This window comes from Polypterus senegalus, chromosome 17 (genome assembly GCF_016835505.1).
Source record: "Polypterus senegalus isolate Bchr_013 chromosome 17, ASM1683550v1, whole genome shotgun sequence".
Classification (NCBI taxonomy): Eukaryota; Metazoa; Chordata; class Cladistia; order Polypteriformes; family Polypteridae; genus Polypterus; species Polypterus senegalus.
Genome location: NC_053170.1, coordinates 17,062,972 through 17,078,847, shown reverse-complemented (window position 1 = coordinate 17,078,847; position 15,876 = coordinate 17,062,972). Strand labels below are relative to the sequence as shown.

Below are 15,876 nucleotides of genomic sequence, written 5' to 3'. Positions count from 1 at the left end.
CTTCAAATTAAAAAGGAGTAGAGCAGACACCCCAGCAAACAACACTGAACTGTAAAAGGCTGCAACTACTTTAGCATTAGACCCACTAATTAGAAAATAATGGATTAAACAATTAGAACACCCGGAAAAACAGAAAGAAAGTCAAGATGAAAATATTGTTAAAAAGAAAGAAAATACATTATTCCCATATTACTGCTTAGTACATTTTAATATTTTTTTTCCAAACTTAGTTTTCTAATTTCTATATTGTTCCCAAAGCACAGAACTTGGGAAATAATAGTTCACTTAATTAGCCCAGGAGTCCAATTAAAAAACAGAAGCTGGTGGGAACAAAAACCTGCAGCTGCAGTTGGACCCCAGGACTGACTTTGAGAGCCCCCCCTGGTCTAGAGAACTAAAAACCTGGTTTTACATGAGAGCATCAAGACTGAGGAGACAGTGTCCAGAAGCGAGAGCCAGGAAAAGGCCGATCGCGTTGTCCAGCAAGTGATCAGCAGTCCTGTTACTGGATCCAGTCACGTTTGCTTGGTGGGCATCTCATAAAGAGGCATAGTGTTTGGGTGGAGGAGGAGGTCTGCCTCATTTATCTTCTACCTGGTTGCTTTAATTAGGTTACAGAAGAGCAAGGCGACAACTGGTGCCACACTAAGGCTGAAAGGTGAGAGCTGCGAGTTGGATGCCCACTAAGCACAAGTTTGGGATCAATATGAGGGAATGTAGCAGCTCAGAAATGGATACTGCAGAGTCATACATGCTGACATGTTTTGGATGTCTTTACGGATGACACAGGAAATGCTGTGAAAATGGGATATTATAAAACATCCGGCAATGCATCACCCATTAAAAATAAATTCCAGGCTTATTACTTGTAAAGGGGCACTGCCTGAGTTCAGACTTGAAAAAAAAACGGCACGGAAGGCACGTAAATCTTAAATGCTCCATAGCCTTAATGGAAGTGCCATTCAATCGAGTATCAGCAGTAATGGCATGGGGTGGGGAGAGATGGCTGATTACTCTTTGCCCTCTCTTCAGCAATTTACAGGAAAAAATAATGGGGGACCCAACTCCTTAAACATGCTACCATGATGAATCAATTCAATTCACTCCGGGCTGTAAGTCATTCAGCTTCAGAAAGATGAGCCTCTAAATAATGTGACCTGTTTTGGGTTTCTCTTGCTTCTTTGTGTACAGAGACAAGACACGGATTAAATGACATGACTAACACGCATCATTGTCAGCTACGGAGAGAGGCTTTCCTCGTGTGCTGCAGCAAACTATTAGTGTGTCCCCCAATAACAATAAAAGAAAGAAAGAAAACCGCAGAGATTATAAATATTGAGGATCGAAGTCGATGGACACACCCTGCATGACTTCCATTATCACACATTACTGTAACTTCAGGAATCTTATGGCACCTTAGGGCAGCACTCAGGACTGAGATCTGAGCCTGCAGAGGTTCAAATAAAACTCTAATCTCCAATGTGTCTGTAATTAAATAAGGCAAAGACACACACGGGCTCATAATGTGCAGCAGGCACTCCATCTATCTATCTATCTATCTATCTATCTATCTATCTATCTATCTATCTATCTATCTATCTATCTATTGTATAGTGCCTTTCATTATCTATCTATCTATTTATTGTATAGTGCCTTTCATTATCTATCTATCTATCTATCTATCTATCTATCTATCTATCTATCTATCTATCTATCTATCTATCTATCTATCTATCTATCTATCTGCAGTATGTACCTTCACTTCTTTTGGTTTGCCTGTGTTTCTTGCCGCCAGTCAGATTTCTTGCTTCTCGTCTTCACCCTTCTGCACACACACACACACACACACGTATATGATTTGCTGACTCCTTCTACGGGCATTTCCTCTGCAGGGGTGTGCATTCCCATTCAGTTTACCTGCGTGATGTCAGCAACCCTTCCCAAAAAATTCTGCAGTGTAGGCGGAGGCGTCTTGTTTAAGAGAAATCCCAGCAGCGTGTACTTCTTTTAAAACTGGGAATCACGCAGCACTTCCACAGAGCACAGCTTGCAGCCGACACAGCTTGACCAGCCGATGACCAGCAGTCATAAAGGTACAAACTTTAAGTTTCAGTTCTTTATTTAGCTTTGTACAAGACAAAATCTTATATTGTTTTTTGTGATGTAGTTGTTGCATAAACTGAAGAAGACGAGTTAAACTTCAGAGATGGCTCGGGTTCAAATAAAGCTGTGATGGGCATTCCTGCTGCTCCAATGAGTTTTGTGATTGTATTATTTCACATTTCACTAAATATGTAATATTTGTAAAATCAATATAGAAAGCTGCTTTTGAATCCTTTTTATAGCCCATGACCCTGAATTAGATTAAGTGAGTTTAAGAATATTGTGTTCTGCAAATTTTTTGTACAAATAAATGTTGATTTTGCATTAATGGAGTGCAAGGTTATAGCTGGTGGTCCGTATACATGACATTTTGATAGACAGCAGCCCCCTGTAGCACAGATCGTGTGCTTCTAAGTAAACCTGTGGCATCCTTAAAGTTTTACAGCTTAACAAGAAGGTTTCACTCTGATCCGTGTTCGTGAATATTCATTTCATAGAGCGCTTTATATTCCAGACAGCAAAGGATGAATTACATGTCAGAAAATGTACATGAAAGGACAATTTTAGTAGGCTCAGGTGCCCAAAAGGTTAAAGTTAAGGATTTAAAATTAGTTGTCAAAGGTAAAAATCAGAGTTTTATATCTCAAGGCAGCCATTTTAAAGTGTTCACCTCTCGGGCAGGTTGGGTGATCCACTTTGGAAATACAGGAACGGTTCTGATCATCTGGGAGAGTTTCCATCGAGGACTGAGTTCGTAGTCCAGCTGTAGAGGGGCCAGCGCGTTCCACAGGGCTTATCGGCTTTTATGTTTCGTTTTCATTTCCCTTCACGTATGGTGGGTTACCATGTAAGGGTTCAGAGGTTCAAGCACTTTAGCTGGAATGCCTGTCTACGTCTGTGGCTGGGAACGGGACTTCAAAAACGTTGTTAAATCATGAAGGTGTGTTATCATTCATAGCTTATGAAATTAAGATTTCAGCTAACTGATTTACTGTATGCACCACAGAACAACAAGAGGTAAAGCTTTAATAACTAATCCAAGGGTCTTGTGTAGACATCACATAAAAAAAAATCGAAAAGCACCGAGGAGCAAATGCACTCCAGTCCAGACGGCATGGCGGATACCATCGGTGAGACTGGGCAGTGTTGCCTACAGAATCTGAAATGGATAAAGTTAGCGTGGTTTAGAAATGAATGTAATGGATAAACAGTCAGTATCTGTGAATTAACAAGGTTTATGTAGACATAACACCCCATATCACGTGTACCTGGAATGTAACAAATGGAACTTAGCTGGGAAGCCCCTCACTTATGTAGTGGAGAGGTGGGAGCCGTGTATCATGTAGGAGGTTCACATAACAACACCATGCAAGAAATGTCTCGTTTATATCAGCATAACGCACCATGATATGAGTTGACCAAGAAATGCTGAACTAAAGGGGTACATTGAGAAGGGGGGCGAGACAGAGGAGAGGAGTCGGGTGGAAAGCTTAAAGAATTGTCCGCAACTAAACCTTCGCCCATAAAGAGCCTCTGTGGCTGGTCAGTATTCAGGGAGTGAATGTGGAGGTGGTGGGCTGCTATAAGTACTTGGGGGTTCACAACAGTGACAGGCTGGACTGGTCTGGAAACACAGAATTGATGTACTCTGATAAAGGACAGAGCACACTGGTGTTTCTTAGGAGACTGCACTTCTTCGAATGTGAGCGAGACCTCCTTAACGTTCTCTAAAACTCTGTGAGAGTTCGGTGTGGAGTGCTGGGCTGGTAACATCACTTCAAGAGAGACCCACCAAAGTAACAGGCTAATTAAGAAGGCAGGCACAGTGGAGGAGACAAACCTGATAACTATAATCAACAATGCGGCCCATCCTCTCTGTAACACACTGGCATCGAGGAATTCATCAAAGGAAGGGTGTCAGGAAGAGCTGGTGAGACAAAGAGCATGATGGGCAGGAGGACAGTTTAGGGACCTTCAAAACCCGACTCGATGTTATTTTAGAAGAACTGAGTGGATAGGACTGGCGAGCTCTGTTGGGCTGAATGGCCTCTTCTCATTTCAATTGTTCTAACATTCACACCTACTGCACGGCAATCTACCTTAATAATGTCTCACTGGGAAAGATTTTTATCAATACAGAGTCAGACGCTTTCCTCTTTTTGGTAATTGTGTTGTGTATTTGAAGGGGGCTGTTGTTGTTATTGTTGTTTGTTCTGACATTTCTTGAGTTTCTGTAAAATTGGAATCTATCTGTCTGTAATTAATCAAGGCATACTGTATATGAGCAATGTGAGAATATCTATCTATCTATTATATAGTACATTTCACATCTGTCTATCTATTATATAGTGCCTTTCACATCTATCTATCTATCTATCTATCTATCTATCTATCTATCTATCTATCTATCTATTATATAGTGCCTTTCACATCTATCTATCTATCTATCTATCTATCTATCTATCTATCTATCTATCTATCTATCTATCTATATAGTGCCTTTCCTATCTATATCTATCTGCCTTTCACATCTATCTATCTATCTATCTATTATATAGTGCCTTTCATCTATCATCTATCTATCTATCTATCTATCTATCTATCTATCTATCTATCTATCTATTACATAGTGCCTTTCACATCTATCTATCTATCTATCTATCTATCACACATATAACTCGCCTAAGGTGGTCAGCACCAGTGTCATGCACAGTAATGCGTGTGTCACTTCTTTGAGGGGGTCTATGGCTCTGCCGCACCCCACACTCTTATCATAAATCATTTCAGGAGGATTTGCTGCACATTTCCTGCTTGTTTAGCTAATGTCACGTAGTCAGTCGGTGTTATTATCACACACCATATTTTAAATCAGCCTATTGCTGTTTAAGTGAATATCCTCACAGGTTTATCTAACATATACGTTTTTTGTTCCAGTTTCCTCCCGTGTGTCAAAGATGGGCACGTTTCGTTAGTTGGTGAGTTTAAAGTGCTTTAACTTGAGTAAGTGTGTCTGTACCCGGCAGTGCACTGGCATACTATCCAGGATGGGGTCTTTCTCCGAGGCTGGAGATGCTGGGTAGGCCCTGCCTGATGCCACCCTGTACTAAAATGTTCAGGTTTGGAAGATAAATAGATGATGTTATGTGACATCTATAAGGGTGTAACCCATAGTATCGGAGTATCAGTTTCTGTAAGAATGAAATCGTTAAACTGGTGGTTGTCACGTCCAGTAATTCGGAGATCGAGGAGAGGCACACGCTCTGTGATCTTTTGACGGCTCTCACCTAACAATCATATCTGCAGTGGTGTGGCACAGATGGTGAAGCTCTTTGAGGCCCTTTTCACGAGTCCAGTAGGCCAGATTTCTGCTGCTAAATCCTGAAGGGTCTAATGGATCGGTGAGTTACACTCAGGTGGCTCATTGTTTGCAGAGTGATAAAGTCAAACAGCGTTTCCCTTCTCAGCAAGTTCATTAAATGCTGATTACGGAGACGTCTGCGGATGTTTACTGTGCTGATATTGCACCCCTCCTTGGTGGGCCTCCTTCCTGTTTCCTTGGCAACATCATTACTCAGGGCCGTCCCCCTTTTACCAGGGGCCATTGAAATAGATGAATGTAAGAGAACATCAAAACCCCACTGACACCATGCTGGATAAGAGAGGTTTTCTTTTCGTCTGTGGGCCTCCTACTTTGGGATCTAACATAATGACAATTGATTTCGAAGCGGCTCAGAATTTATTTGCTCAATCATTTTTTTTTCAGCTGACTGTATTTTGCCATTCGTGATCTGTTGCTTTGGAAGCTCCTACATGAGCCTTGATTTATGGGCCCTGGTGAAGCAATTACTGTGCTGCCTGCCAGCATCTTGCACCGGAGCACAAGGAGATCTGACAATTGATGTCACTTCATTAGTCAGGATGGGAAGAGAACGTCTGGCCGGTCATGACAAACTGCACCGAAGCCGTGATTAACGGCGGCAGCGACTCTGACAAGATTAAACGCTGGCCGACGGCAGGGTCTCACTCGGTGACTGACAGCCCTTTGACCTGCCAGCTCCTTCTTCATCTTTGGTCTCCCCTGCCAGAAACGTGTCAGTATGTGGAGCACCACGCCCACCCATTGCAGAGGGGCTTAGTGACACTTGTGTGGTTTAATAAGACGATGAGGACAGGGATGTATCATTGACCCCCCTGAGAACTCCTGGCTCACCCTGGGTGTCTTTGTTTGGCAGGACATGTAATTAAGCTAAAAACACGCAGGTAAATGAAACAAGACCCCTGCTCAGCTACCCTGCTGGTTTTCTTCGGTTTTACAGCCTCTGCTTCTTATGAAGGGTAGACCCCCTGACTGAGCGGCCCATAAAGACTGTGGCCATCCACGCGTTAATAAGCATTAAAGTACGTAATGAGGCGCAGCTGTCTCGTGCTGCCAACCACTCGGCAAACAAGCAGAGAGGTAAACTTTTCATTTATGGCTTCTATAAACCACTCATTCACCAAAGTATGTTTTTTCCAGCAAATTATCACATTGGCGTGTTAGCCTGACTTGTCGAGACCGGCCACACTTAATGATACAGGATGAAATCATTAGGATCCATGTCGGAATAAAAGAGCGTGCAGCAGCTGCCCCTCACCTCGCCGGCATACCTGTAGTGTCCTTGCAGCTGAAGGCTCTAAGCTGGGGACCCTGTGGGTAAAAACACAGAAACTCCCGTGAACGATAATAACACCCAGGCCTCAGATAACTACATGGAGTGCGAAGTGTGTGATATCGAGTGAGACGTCGAGCACAATGACACCTTTCATGGGCGAACTAAAGAGATTACGACATGTGAGCTTTCGAGTCAACTCAGGCCCCAATCTAACCCTAAACCAATCTCGCCTGAAGAAGGGGCCCCGAGTCGTAATCTCTTTAGTTCGCCCATAAAAGGTGTCACTGTGCCCGACGTCAAACGGCATTCACAATGGCTAACACGCTACAACACCCTGGTATTTCTAAAATCGAGGAATGTCACATCACCAATGACTTGCGCCCAACTTAAAATGTACCCAGCTAACCCCTTAGGTTCTTTTGTCTTAATATCAAAACCAACTGGTGACTCTCATCTCATCTCTCATTTTCTTAACAGTTTCTTTTTCTGGTAAGGATCAAGGCGGCAGTAGGCCAAGCAGGTCAGCCCCGTCTTCCCAGTCCCCAGCTACAGATTTCAGCTCTTCTTGGTGAATTCGTAGGCTCAAGTGGGGCAACTACGCCTAAGGGAGCCCCACTTTTGAGGTCCGCGTGTGTCCCGTTCGAGCAGATTTGTCAAGTTATATTCTCTAGTATATACCGTATTTATGCGTGTACCACACGCACGTTTTTTCCTGAAAATTAGCATTAGAAAATCAGGTGTGCGTCATACATGAGGAAATGTAATTCTGTAATGTTTACTTCTTCTGCTTGGGCTCGCTCACTCTCTCTCTCGCTCGCTTGCTCGCCCACTCGCTCTCTTCTCTCGCTCGCTTGCTCGCCCACTCGCTCTCTCTCTCTTGCTCGCCCACTCGTGCTCTCTCTCTCTCTCTCTCTCTAAACGCTTCCTATACAATCACAATGCACGTTGTACACGGGGCAAAACTTTTTTCGCGATTCTCTTTGTAAAATTAGGGTGCGCGTCTTACCCGAGGGCCCGTGGTACACGAGTAAATACGGTATATATGAGATGCTTCTAAGAGGAACCCTTTTAAAATCCCTCTTCAAGGTCAATTTCCATACATGTGCATCTCTGAAAACATTCCATAGTCCACCTTCATCACCCGAAACGGGTCGCGAGTATAATCCCATCCTAAAATAGTTGTAGCCCATTAGACGCTGGGTTGGCTTCTGTTTTGACTTGGGAACAACTGATGGCTTGTCGCTTTATGACTCCTTCATGTCCGGAGAGCCTACCATCGTTTCTTAGTCGAGTCTTTGGTTCAGTCTGCTACTGTAGGCCGAGTTGAAACAGTGCGGGAAGTGTTTGGTAGTGGAATGCACAGCAACGTTTTATTACTGGTTTAGCCGTATCGCCGTCGACGCCATGAGTGGAAGAGATTGTGGCTCACTTTTTTAATAGATTAGATCGTTACATATTTTGATAAAGTTATCTTGCAAAAATTTAGCTGAATACTGTAATGAGAAAATCCGGTGTATGTTAACATTATTTGTATTAAATTCTCATGCACCAGGGCGGCACGGTGGCGCAGTGGTAGCGCTGCTGCCTCGCAGTTAGGAGACCCGGGTTCGCTTCCCGGGTCCTCCCTGCGTGGAGTTTGCATGTTCTCCCCGTGTCTGCGTGGGTTTCCTCCCACAATCCAAAGACATGCAGGTTAGGTGGATTGGCGATTCTAAATTGGCCTTGGTGTGTTTGTGTGTGTCCTGTGGTGGGTTGGCACCCTGCCCAGGATTGGTTCCTGTGTTGGCTGGGATTGGCTCCAGCAGACCCCCGTGACCCTGTATTCGGATTCAGCGGGTTAGAAAATGGATGGATGGATCTCATGCACCTTTATACGCTCCACACATACTGGTAACAGCATTTGACGTAACTGGCCCCGCGTGGGGTTGGTCAGCTGCACACCCCTAAGGCCACCTCTGCCCAGGCATTCCCAAGCCAGCTGAGGGATATAATCCCCCCAGCATCGTTCAAAAGAGCGCCTTCATTGAACAACCTCATATTTCTAACAACGGTGAACTTAACTAAACGGATTTGCAAGTGAAGAACTTGAACTTGAGCTTCAGTTTTAGGTGACATTCTGGATCAGGATTTATACAAATATTTATTTAGTACGAATTTTTTGCCATTTTTTTGTAATTGGTAAAATATAACGTGAAATCAAATCGCCGCTGTCTGTGTCTGCCTGCTTGTGCTTAAGCTGCACCCCCGATGACGCGAGCACGCGGTGAAGCTCCACTTTCACTTTTAGGAAAACGTTGGACTACGCCAGGCCACTTTATATTTTAGACTTGCAATATGTGACGCGAATTGTGACCGGCAGCGTAACACGTTAGTTCACCTACACGCCGGGCCACAGTCACCCGGTTGGAAACAGAGCGGTAATTTATATGTAGACTTACATCTATTTAATATCGTTTTTGACCGGGAGGATAGTAGCATATATGTTTATACATGTTTGTTGCTGGGCATAACTTAATAAAGTATATTTAAATAAAAAAAGTCTTCATAATTTTATTCAAGAACACTATAATAAGGCGTGCAAAATTGAAAAAAGTAAACTCATGGGTCATTTATTCTCACTCCTTAAAAAATACAAAATGAACTGAACAAAATTGAAGTGGTGAACTATGAACGTGAGTTTATTCATTTTAATCTGTGTGAACTGAACTTTGAGTGAGTTCTTGTGAGGTGTGAACTTGCACAGCACTGTCCAGTATGTCCTGGGTCGGTCACAGCTGAGTAGAGCAGCTCTGCTATCCTTGCAACATGTTCAGACCACCTCAACTGGTTCCTCTCCATCAGGAGGGGCACTGAGGCTTTCCCAAATCGCTGAGCTTCTCGCCCTATCACAAAGTGTTAGCCCAGACACCATGCAAAGCAGCCTCATTTCTTTCAGTCATTACTCACAAGTCAAGAGCTTAGGTGATGTGGGCTGACCGGTAAACCAAGAGTTTCGTTTTTAGACTCCGCACCTGCCCCACCACCATGGACAGCTGCCGCCACTCCAATCCGCATATCTTTCTCACTTTCCCTTTTTCTGTCACTCGTGAACGAGATCTCGAGATGACATTGAACACCTCCACTTAGGGCAGTTGTTCCCCCCTCTCATCTGGAGAGAACAATCCACACTTTTCCAAGCAGACCATGGCCTCGGACTGAGAGGTGCTGATCCTCATCTCGGCTGCGAATCGCCTTGAGAGCGTGTCGAAGGTCACAGACGACGACATCATCTGCATTAGGCAAAGATGCTACCGCTGGCGGTCCCAACTGGACACCTCACATCCTCAGCTTTGCTTTGATATGCTGTCCATGAAAACCACAAACAGGAGTGGTGGCAAAACACAGCCCGGCCACCACAGCGAATGAATTTGACTTAACGCTGAGAATTTGGACACAGCTCTCTCTGCATTCAAGTAGGGAATAAATATTACGCGGGAATGGCCCTGCGAGCCCCTATTCCTGAAGCCCCTCCCACAACACATGCTGACGGACACGCTCATAGGCTTTCGCTAAATCTACAAAAACATGTAGGCTGGGTTATCGTACACCCTTAGACCCTCCAGTAGCTACTGGTCTACTGTTCCACAGCCAGCACAAAATCCACATTGTTCCTCCTGTATGTTTGGCTCAGCCGTCGAATGGATTCTTCTCCCAGTTGTAACTCTTACCCGTATCCACTCACCTGGCTCACTGTCCATAGTGGACCCCATGTGTTTCACCCACATTACCCCAGTGGCAGGTAGTTTGCTCACTGGAGTTGTCTTTACTTTTAAAATCTTTACTTCAACCCGGTTTCCCACCAATGAAGGACTTAAGGGACTGCAACTAGACAAGGAATGGACAATCCAGCTTCCCAGAGACACTAACAGCACTGTGACAAAGACATCATCTTACAGCTTCACTGAAAATGTAGTTTTTTTTATTGACTAGTGGGCTCTGCCCTCTGATCGCTTTGCTCGCCAACCCCCGGGTGGGCACTACACGCTAGCCACTTCTCAGATCTGCTGCTTCGCGTATGGGGAAACGGATGTACAATTTAAACAGATTGTTATTTTCATGGGAATTGTTACATATGCATAATAGAACTATTTTACATTACAGCGAATAATTAACCATATTAAAAAAATTGTAAAACGTAATAAATTGAAAGAAAATTATGTTTCATGTGGCGTTAGTGGTGTTCGTTACGTTATACGTTTTCGTTCTGTTTGGCTTTGAGATTAACACGCAAATACTTTTTAAATTTACGCTTTTACTGTAAATTTTTTGAATAAACTTTTCATCAATATCACATTGAACTTTGATTTGGACTTTCATCGTGACATCACAACGTATACCTGCCCGGGAGTGAATATCGTATTTTTCTCTCTAATAAATAAACTGACTTTTTTGAATGTTGATCCCTGTGATTTGTTAATTGTCATAGCAAAAGCTATTCTAACGGGAAACTGTAAACGTTTAAATACGAATGGCGTATCAAGATCTCCTTTGGTGTCCGATGTTATCTCCTGAAGATGGACTACATTACCTTTCTTGTTGCCTGTTAAAATTTTACATGTCAGAAATGTTCAACCAATTTTTAATACAACTAATTTCATCCTATTGCACCGCCATCACTCAGACATCAATTACGCAATTACATTATAATAATCCTACTTTCAAAAATAATTCGGCCGGTGGAAGATGGTATTAATGGTTGTAGATATTGTTCAGCATATTGTAAGCTGATGTTTTCATCATCACCACCAACTGTTTCAGCATAGTCTATTGGTACACATTTCACCAATTTGCCGTGTACCCAATCGACATTTTTTGCGTTAATTTGTTTGACGTCATCGTTTCTCGGTGTACTCATTTCTTCTGTTGATAACCCTTCGGGATGAAATTCTTCAATAAGATTTGGACATAATAAGTCTGCTTTTATTTGGAACTTGAAGTGAGGAAAACGTAAAAATTTATAAGAGCTGAGAGCACAGGAACTGTGTCTGACAAAAGCATTCACACAAGTGAGAGGTGAGAGGACCGCGGGCGTGGGCCGTTAACCGGAAATGGTTGAGAAAAATCTCTTGGCAAAAGTCTCATCTCATCTCAAGATTTTCTTTTATAACAGAAAGATATCAAAATAAATAGAAGTAAGTATAAATGATACACAGAATCAAACAACCCCGATGGGCTCATGCAGCCTTCATTCAGTCCAATTAGCAGCAGCAAGCCCACAGATAACACTTTCCCAGATGGTCCAGTTCCTTAGTTACAAATTACATATCTTCAATTGAAAAAAATGAAAAGAAAAAGATTTCTTGCCAGAAAGAGTGAACTCATGGTAATGTGTCCATAGCACACACAGCAGAGATAACGAGAACCTCCTCAGAAGTGTCTGCAGCAGCAAACGAGCTGAGCCCTTTACAAGTGTCAGAAAGGAGACAGCTGAACTAAAAGCGTCAGGCTTCAAGCAGCCGCTGAGAGAGTGAGCTCTATTTGAAACATGTCTAATTAATTAAAAAAAAGGCACAAAACACCGGAGCTGATTTGTTTTCATGCATGCTGGCACTCTTCTCAAAATACTCAGAAAATGTAATTGAGTCATTATCATAACCTCAAAGTCCTTCTTCATGGGAATCAAAAATTGCACTTTCAACTTAAGCAAATAACCCTGAATCCTGCTTAGCCTGTCAGGTTTCCCAGAATCCACTACCCTCATTTCTAGCTTGACAAGACTTTCAGGCTTAAGGCCTATCATCTGTCAGCTGAACAGCTTATCTTTCAAACGGTGATGAAGATGATGAATAAAGAGTTTTCCTCCTATGGTACCCGAGAAGAACGAGCAATTCTACATTCAAGGACTTTTAAGACCCATTCTGTATGCATTTTATTTTAAAATGCATAATTCATATCCATTCACATTTATTCAAATAAAAGTGATATATACAAGTATAAGGAGCACATTAGGAACACCCTGACTGAGAAGCAGTAAGAAACTTCATGAGGAAAAGGCTTGCTGAGAAACAATCTGTTCTTTTCCACACTATTTGTGAAGTTTTCTCCACTGGGACCCACCTTAGCCTCCCCCTATTTTGTCCTCTGTCAGATTATTTTCATCCATAGCACCCATCATAGTCTGTTCTTATCATGGAGTTTCTTATATGGTCTGGCATTAAAAGTCAGGTTGGCATTGCCCTTAATGCCAACTGTATCTTAACCTAATTAGATTTTTTTGTAAGATACTGTAGCTGAGATTGTGTTTTGCTCTTGTACCCATCACAGTTGCTCCCACTTAGTGTCAAACCTCGCCACTGAAGCTCCTCTAATAAGTTGTGGAAAAGGAGTAAGGGCCTGATTTAGAACGTAAGAAATTTGACGAATGAGAGGAGACCATTCAGCCTATCAGATTTGTTTGTTTAGCTAATGGCTAAGGCTTTTCCTAATGTTTGTAGGCCAGTCTTGTTTGTTGTACGGTCAATGCACAGTAGCTTGTGTCATAGTGAATAACGTTACACCAACTAGTCGACGTAGGCCTCTGCATTAATGCTTCCAGTGCGCCATCTATTGGAATGCATAAAATGCTTTACTGCAAATGTTTATGATGCACCACCTGTTGGAATGACAAATGCAGTGCATATTTCTATGTTATATGCCATTTGGTATGGGATTGGTAAACACAGTGTTAATGTTTATGATGCACCACCTGTTGGAATGACAAATGCAGTGCATATGTCTATGTTATATGCCATTTGGTATGGGATTGGTAAACACAGTGTTAATGCTTATGATGCACCACCTGTTGGAATGACAAATGGAATGCATATTTCTCTGTTATATATCATTTGGTATGAGTGTTATTAACTGTGTTAATATTTGTGTGTTTGAATGACAAATGCAATGCCTTTCATTACTATGGATGTTTGTGTTACGCCACCTGTTGGAATGACAGAGGCACCCCAACCGGACAAACACACAGATATACAGACTCACAAACACATGTCCTTTTGCATCTTGCCAGCTGATCATTCATGAGTACCCCAGAGACCACCAGTTTTGTAATAGAGGATGTGGTTCTCTCCCACTAGAAAAAATGATTCCATTTTGTACGAAAAAAGAGCCGCCAGTCCTCGTGCATGTGGCTCCCCACCCAGTAAGTCAACTAGCCAAACCAGGTGACCACACCCCATGACGTCACATGCACTTAGGACATGCCAGCGGCCCCCAAATCTAAACTGCCGATATCATCGACATGCAACTGCACACTGGTTAAAAAAACAAAAATGAAAGAAAACATGAAAATAAAAACATGACTATGATTATTGATGTGATTGGATAAACTGTGTCATTGTTGTTTTATTGTGTTGTTGTGTATACAGTGTTTTCTTTAACGTGTGAATTCTGAGTGCAGCCATGCAATGGGTGACACCTCAGCACCACACTAGTTCAGATGGAGTGGGACAGTGTGAGGTTTATTTAGGGTGGAATGTGAAAAGACGCCTGAGCACTGAGTGTTCCAGACAGTGATGCCGTATATACTAATTATTTAGGAAGAATGCCAAAGGTGTGGATGCCAACGTGAATGGGCGGTCCTTATAAGTGGGTACAATTGGTCCTCGCCCTATTGGCCCCTACAACATGTAAAGCAAAAGTGCTTGTAGCCCCAGGGACAAGCAGCGCGTGTGAGATTCCATCATGTGGCGTACACGCTCTGCCAACACATGCCATCCCTCAGGGTGGTATTTCATGTCTTGCTTATCTTTTAATCTCATGTATTTTTTTTTTCTTTACAGATTTCCACATTCTTTGACTTTGATTTGGAGATTAAAAAACAAGAAGCTTGTCCAGTGTGTTGAACAGAAGGAGCTCCTTCTCACGATCTAACACTCCTCTGGGACTGGCATGTCTCAAGTAATCCCTAACCACGTTCTGCGGGTGGGACAGACAATCTGCCTCTCATCCAAAGAGGAAATGGTGCAGCTGGGTCATGGTCGGAACCGCCCTGGCTGCCTTCCTGTGTCATCCGCTGGTTGTCACTATGGAGGTGGCAGTGGTGATCACTGGCTTCGTGACTGCTCCATAATTCATTCATCTGACAAGAAAGTCTTCCGCTATGACGTACAGGGGAAGGGAAGCGTAAGCCACATGAGCGGCCACTCCGGACCTTCTTACACAGGGACTCCTCCAGGAGACTCTCCAACCTTGGACATCTCCATCGATAATCTCAACCAGCTAATCCTGGACCTGGATCCGTCTTTTCAACCTCTAGGCGTCTGTAAGGGTGGGAAGACAACACGTGGGCAAAATGACGAGGCGTCAGTAAGGACAGCAGGTAAATTTATAGCATGGTGGTCTGGAAAGAAATGACTTAGGATAAAGGGTTAAACGTGTGTTATCAGCAGAAGGCTGCAGTTTACTTTCAGGCATGGTGTCCCATTAAAGCCCCCTTTGACAATACAGGCGTTTAGCGAGAGGAGAAACAGCGACGAGACAAGACTTTTTCATAGAGATCATTTCAAGTCCCGTGAGATGAGACTTTGACCATGAGATTATTTCTAGTCCCGCCCTCCTCTCAATGGCCACAACCACGGTCTCTCTTCTCATTCAAGTGATTGGTTGTGTCAGACACAGTTCCTGCTCCCTCAGCTCTTGTACATTTTTACGTTGTCCTCACTTTAAGTTCCCAATATCAGAAGACGTAGCATGTCCATATCTTATTGAAGAATTTCATCTTGAAGGGTTATCAACAGAAGAAATGAGTACACGGGCAATCCTAGAGAAACGATGAAGTCAAAAGAACTAACATGAAAATTGTCGATCAGTTACACGGAAAATTAGTGAAATGCGTATTAATAGACTCTGCTGAAACAGTTGGTGGTGATGGTGCGGAAGATGAAAACATCAACTTATAATATCACGAACAATATCTACAACCGTTATCACCGTCCGGTCTTCCATCAGCCGAATTACTGTAGAAAGAAGGATGTATTGTAATGTAATTGCGTAATTGATGCCTGAGTGATGGGCTATGCAATGGAACAAGATTAGTTGTATTCAAAATTGGTCGAACAATTCAGGTGACTAGAAAGGTAATGTAGTACAT

At 42.9% G+C, this 15,876-nt stretch overlaps 1 protein-coding gene across 1 annotated transcript in view; it reads left to right on the top strand.

Moving 5' to 3' along the window:
- Positions 1–1,915: 1,915 nt before the first annotated feature.
- Positions 1,916–15,876, top strand: part of LOC120517708 (tensin-4-like) — a 33,075-nt gene continuing 19,114 nt past the window's right edge. The window contains exons 1-2 of the mRNA XM_039740158.1: positions 1,916–2,093; positions 14,567–15,105. Coding sequence (XP_039596092.1) covers positions 14,676–15,105 — 430 coding nt within the window. The 5' untranslated portion in view covers positions 1,916–2,093; positions 14,567–14,675. The remainder of the gene's footprint in view (positions 2,094–14,566; positions 15,106–15,876) is intronic.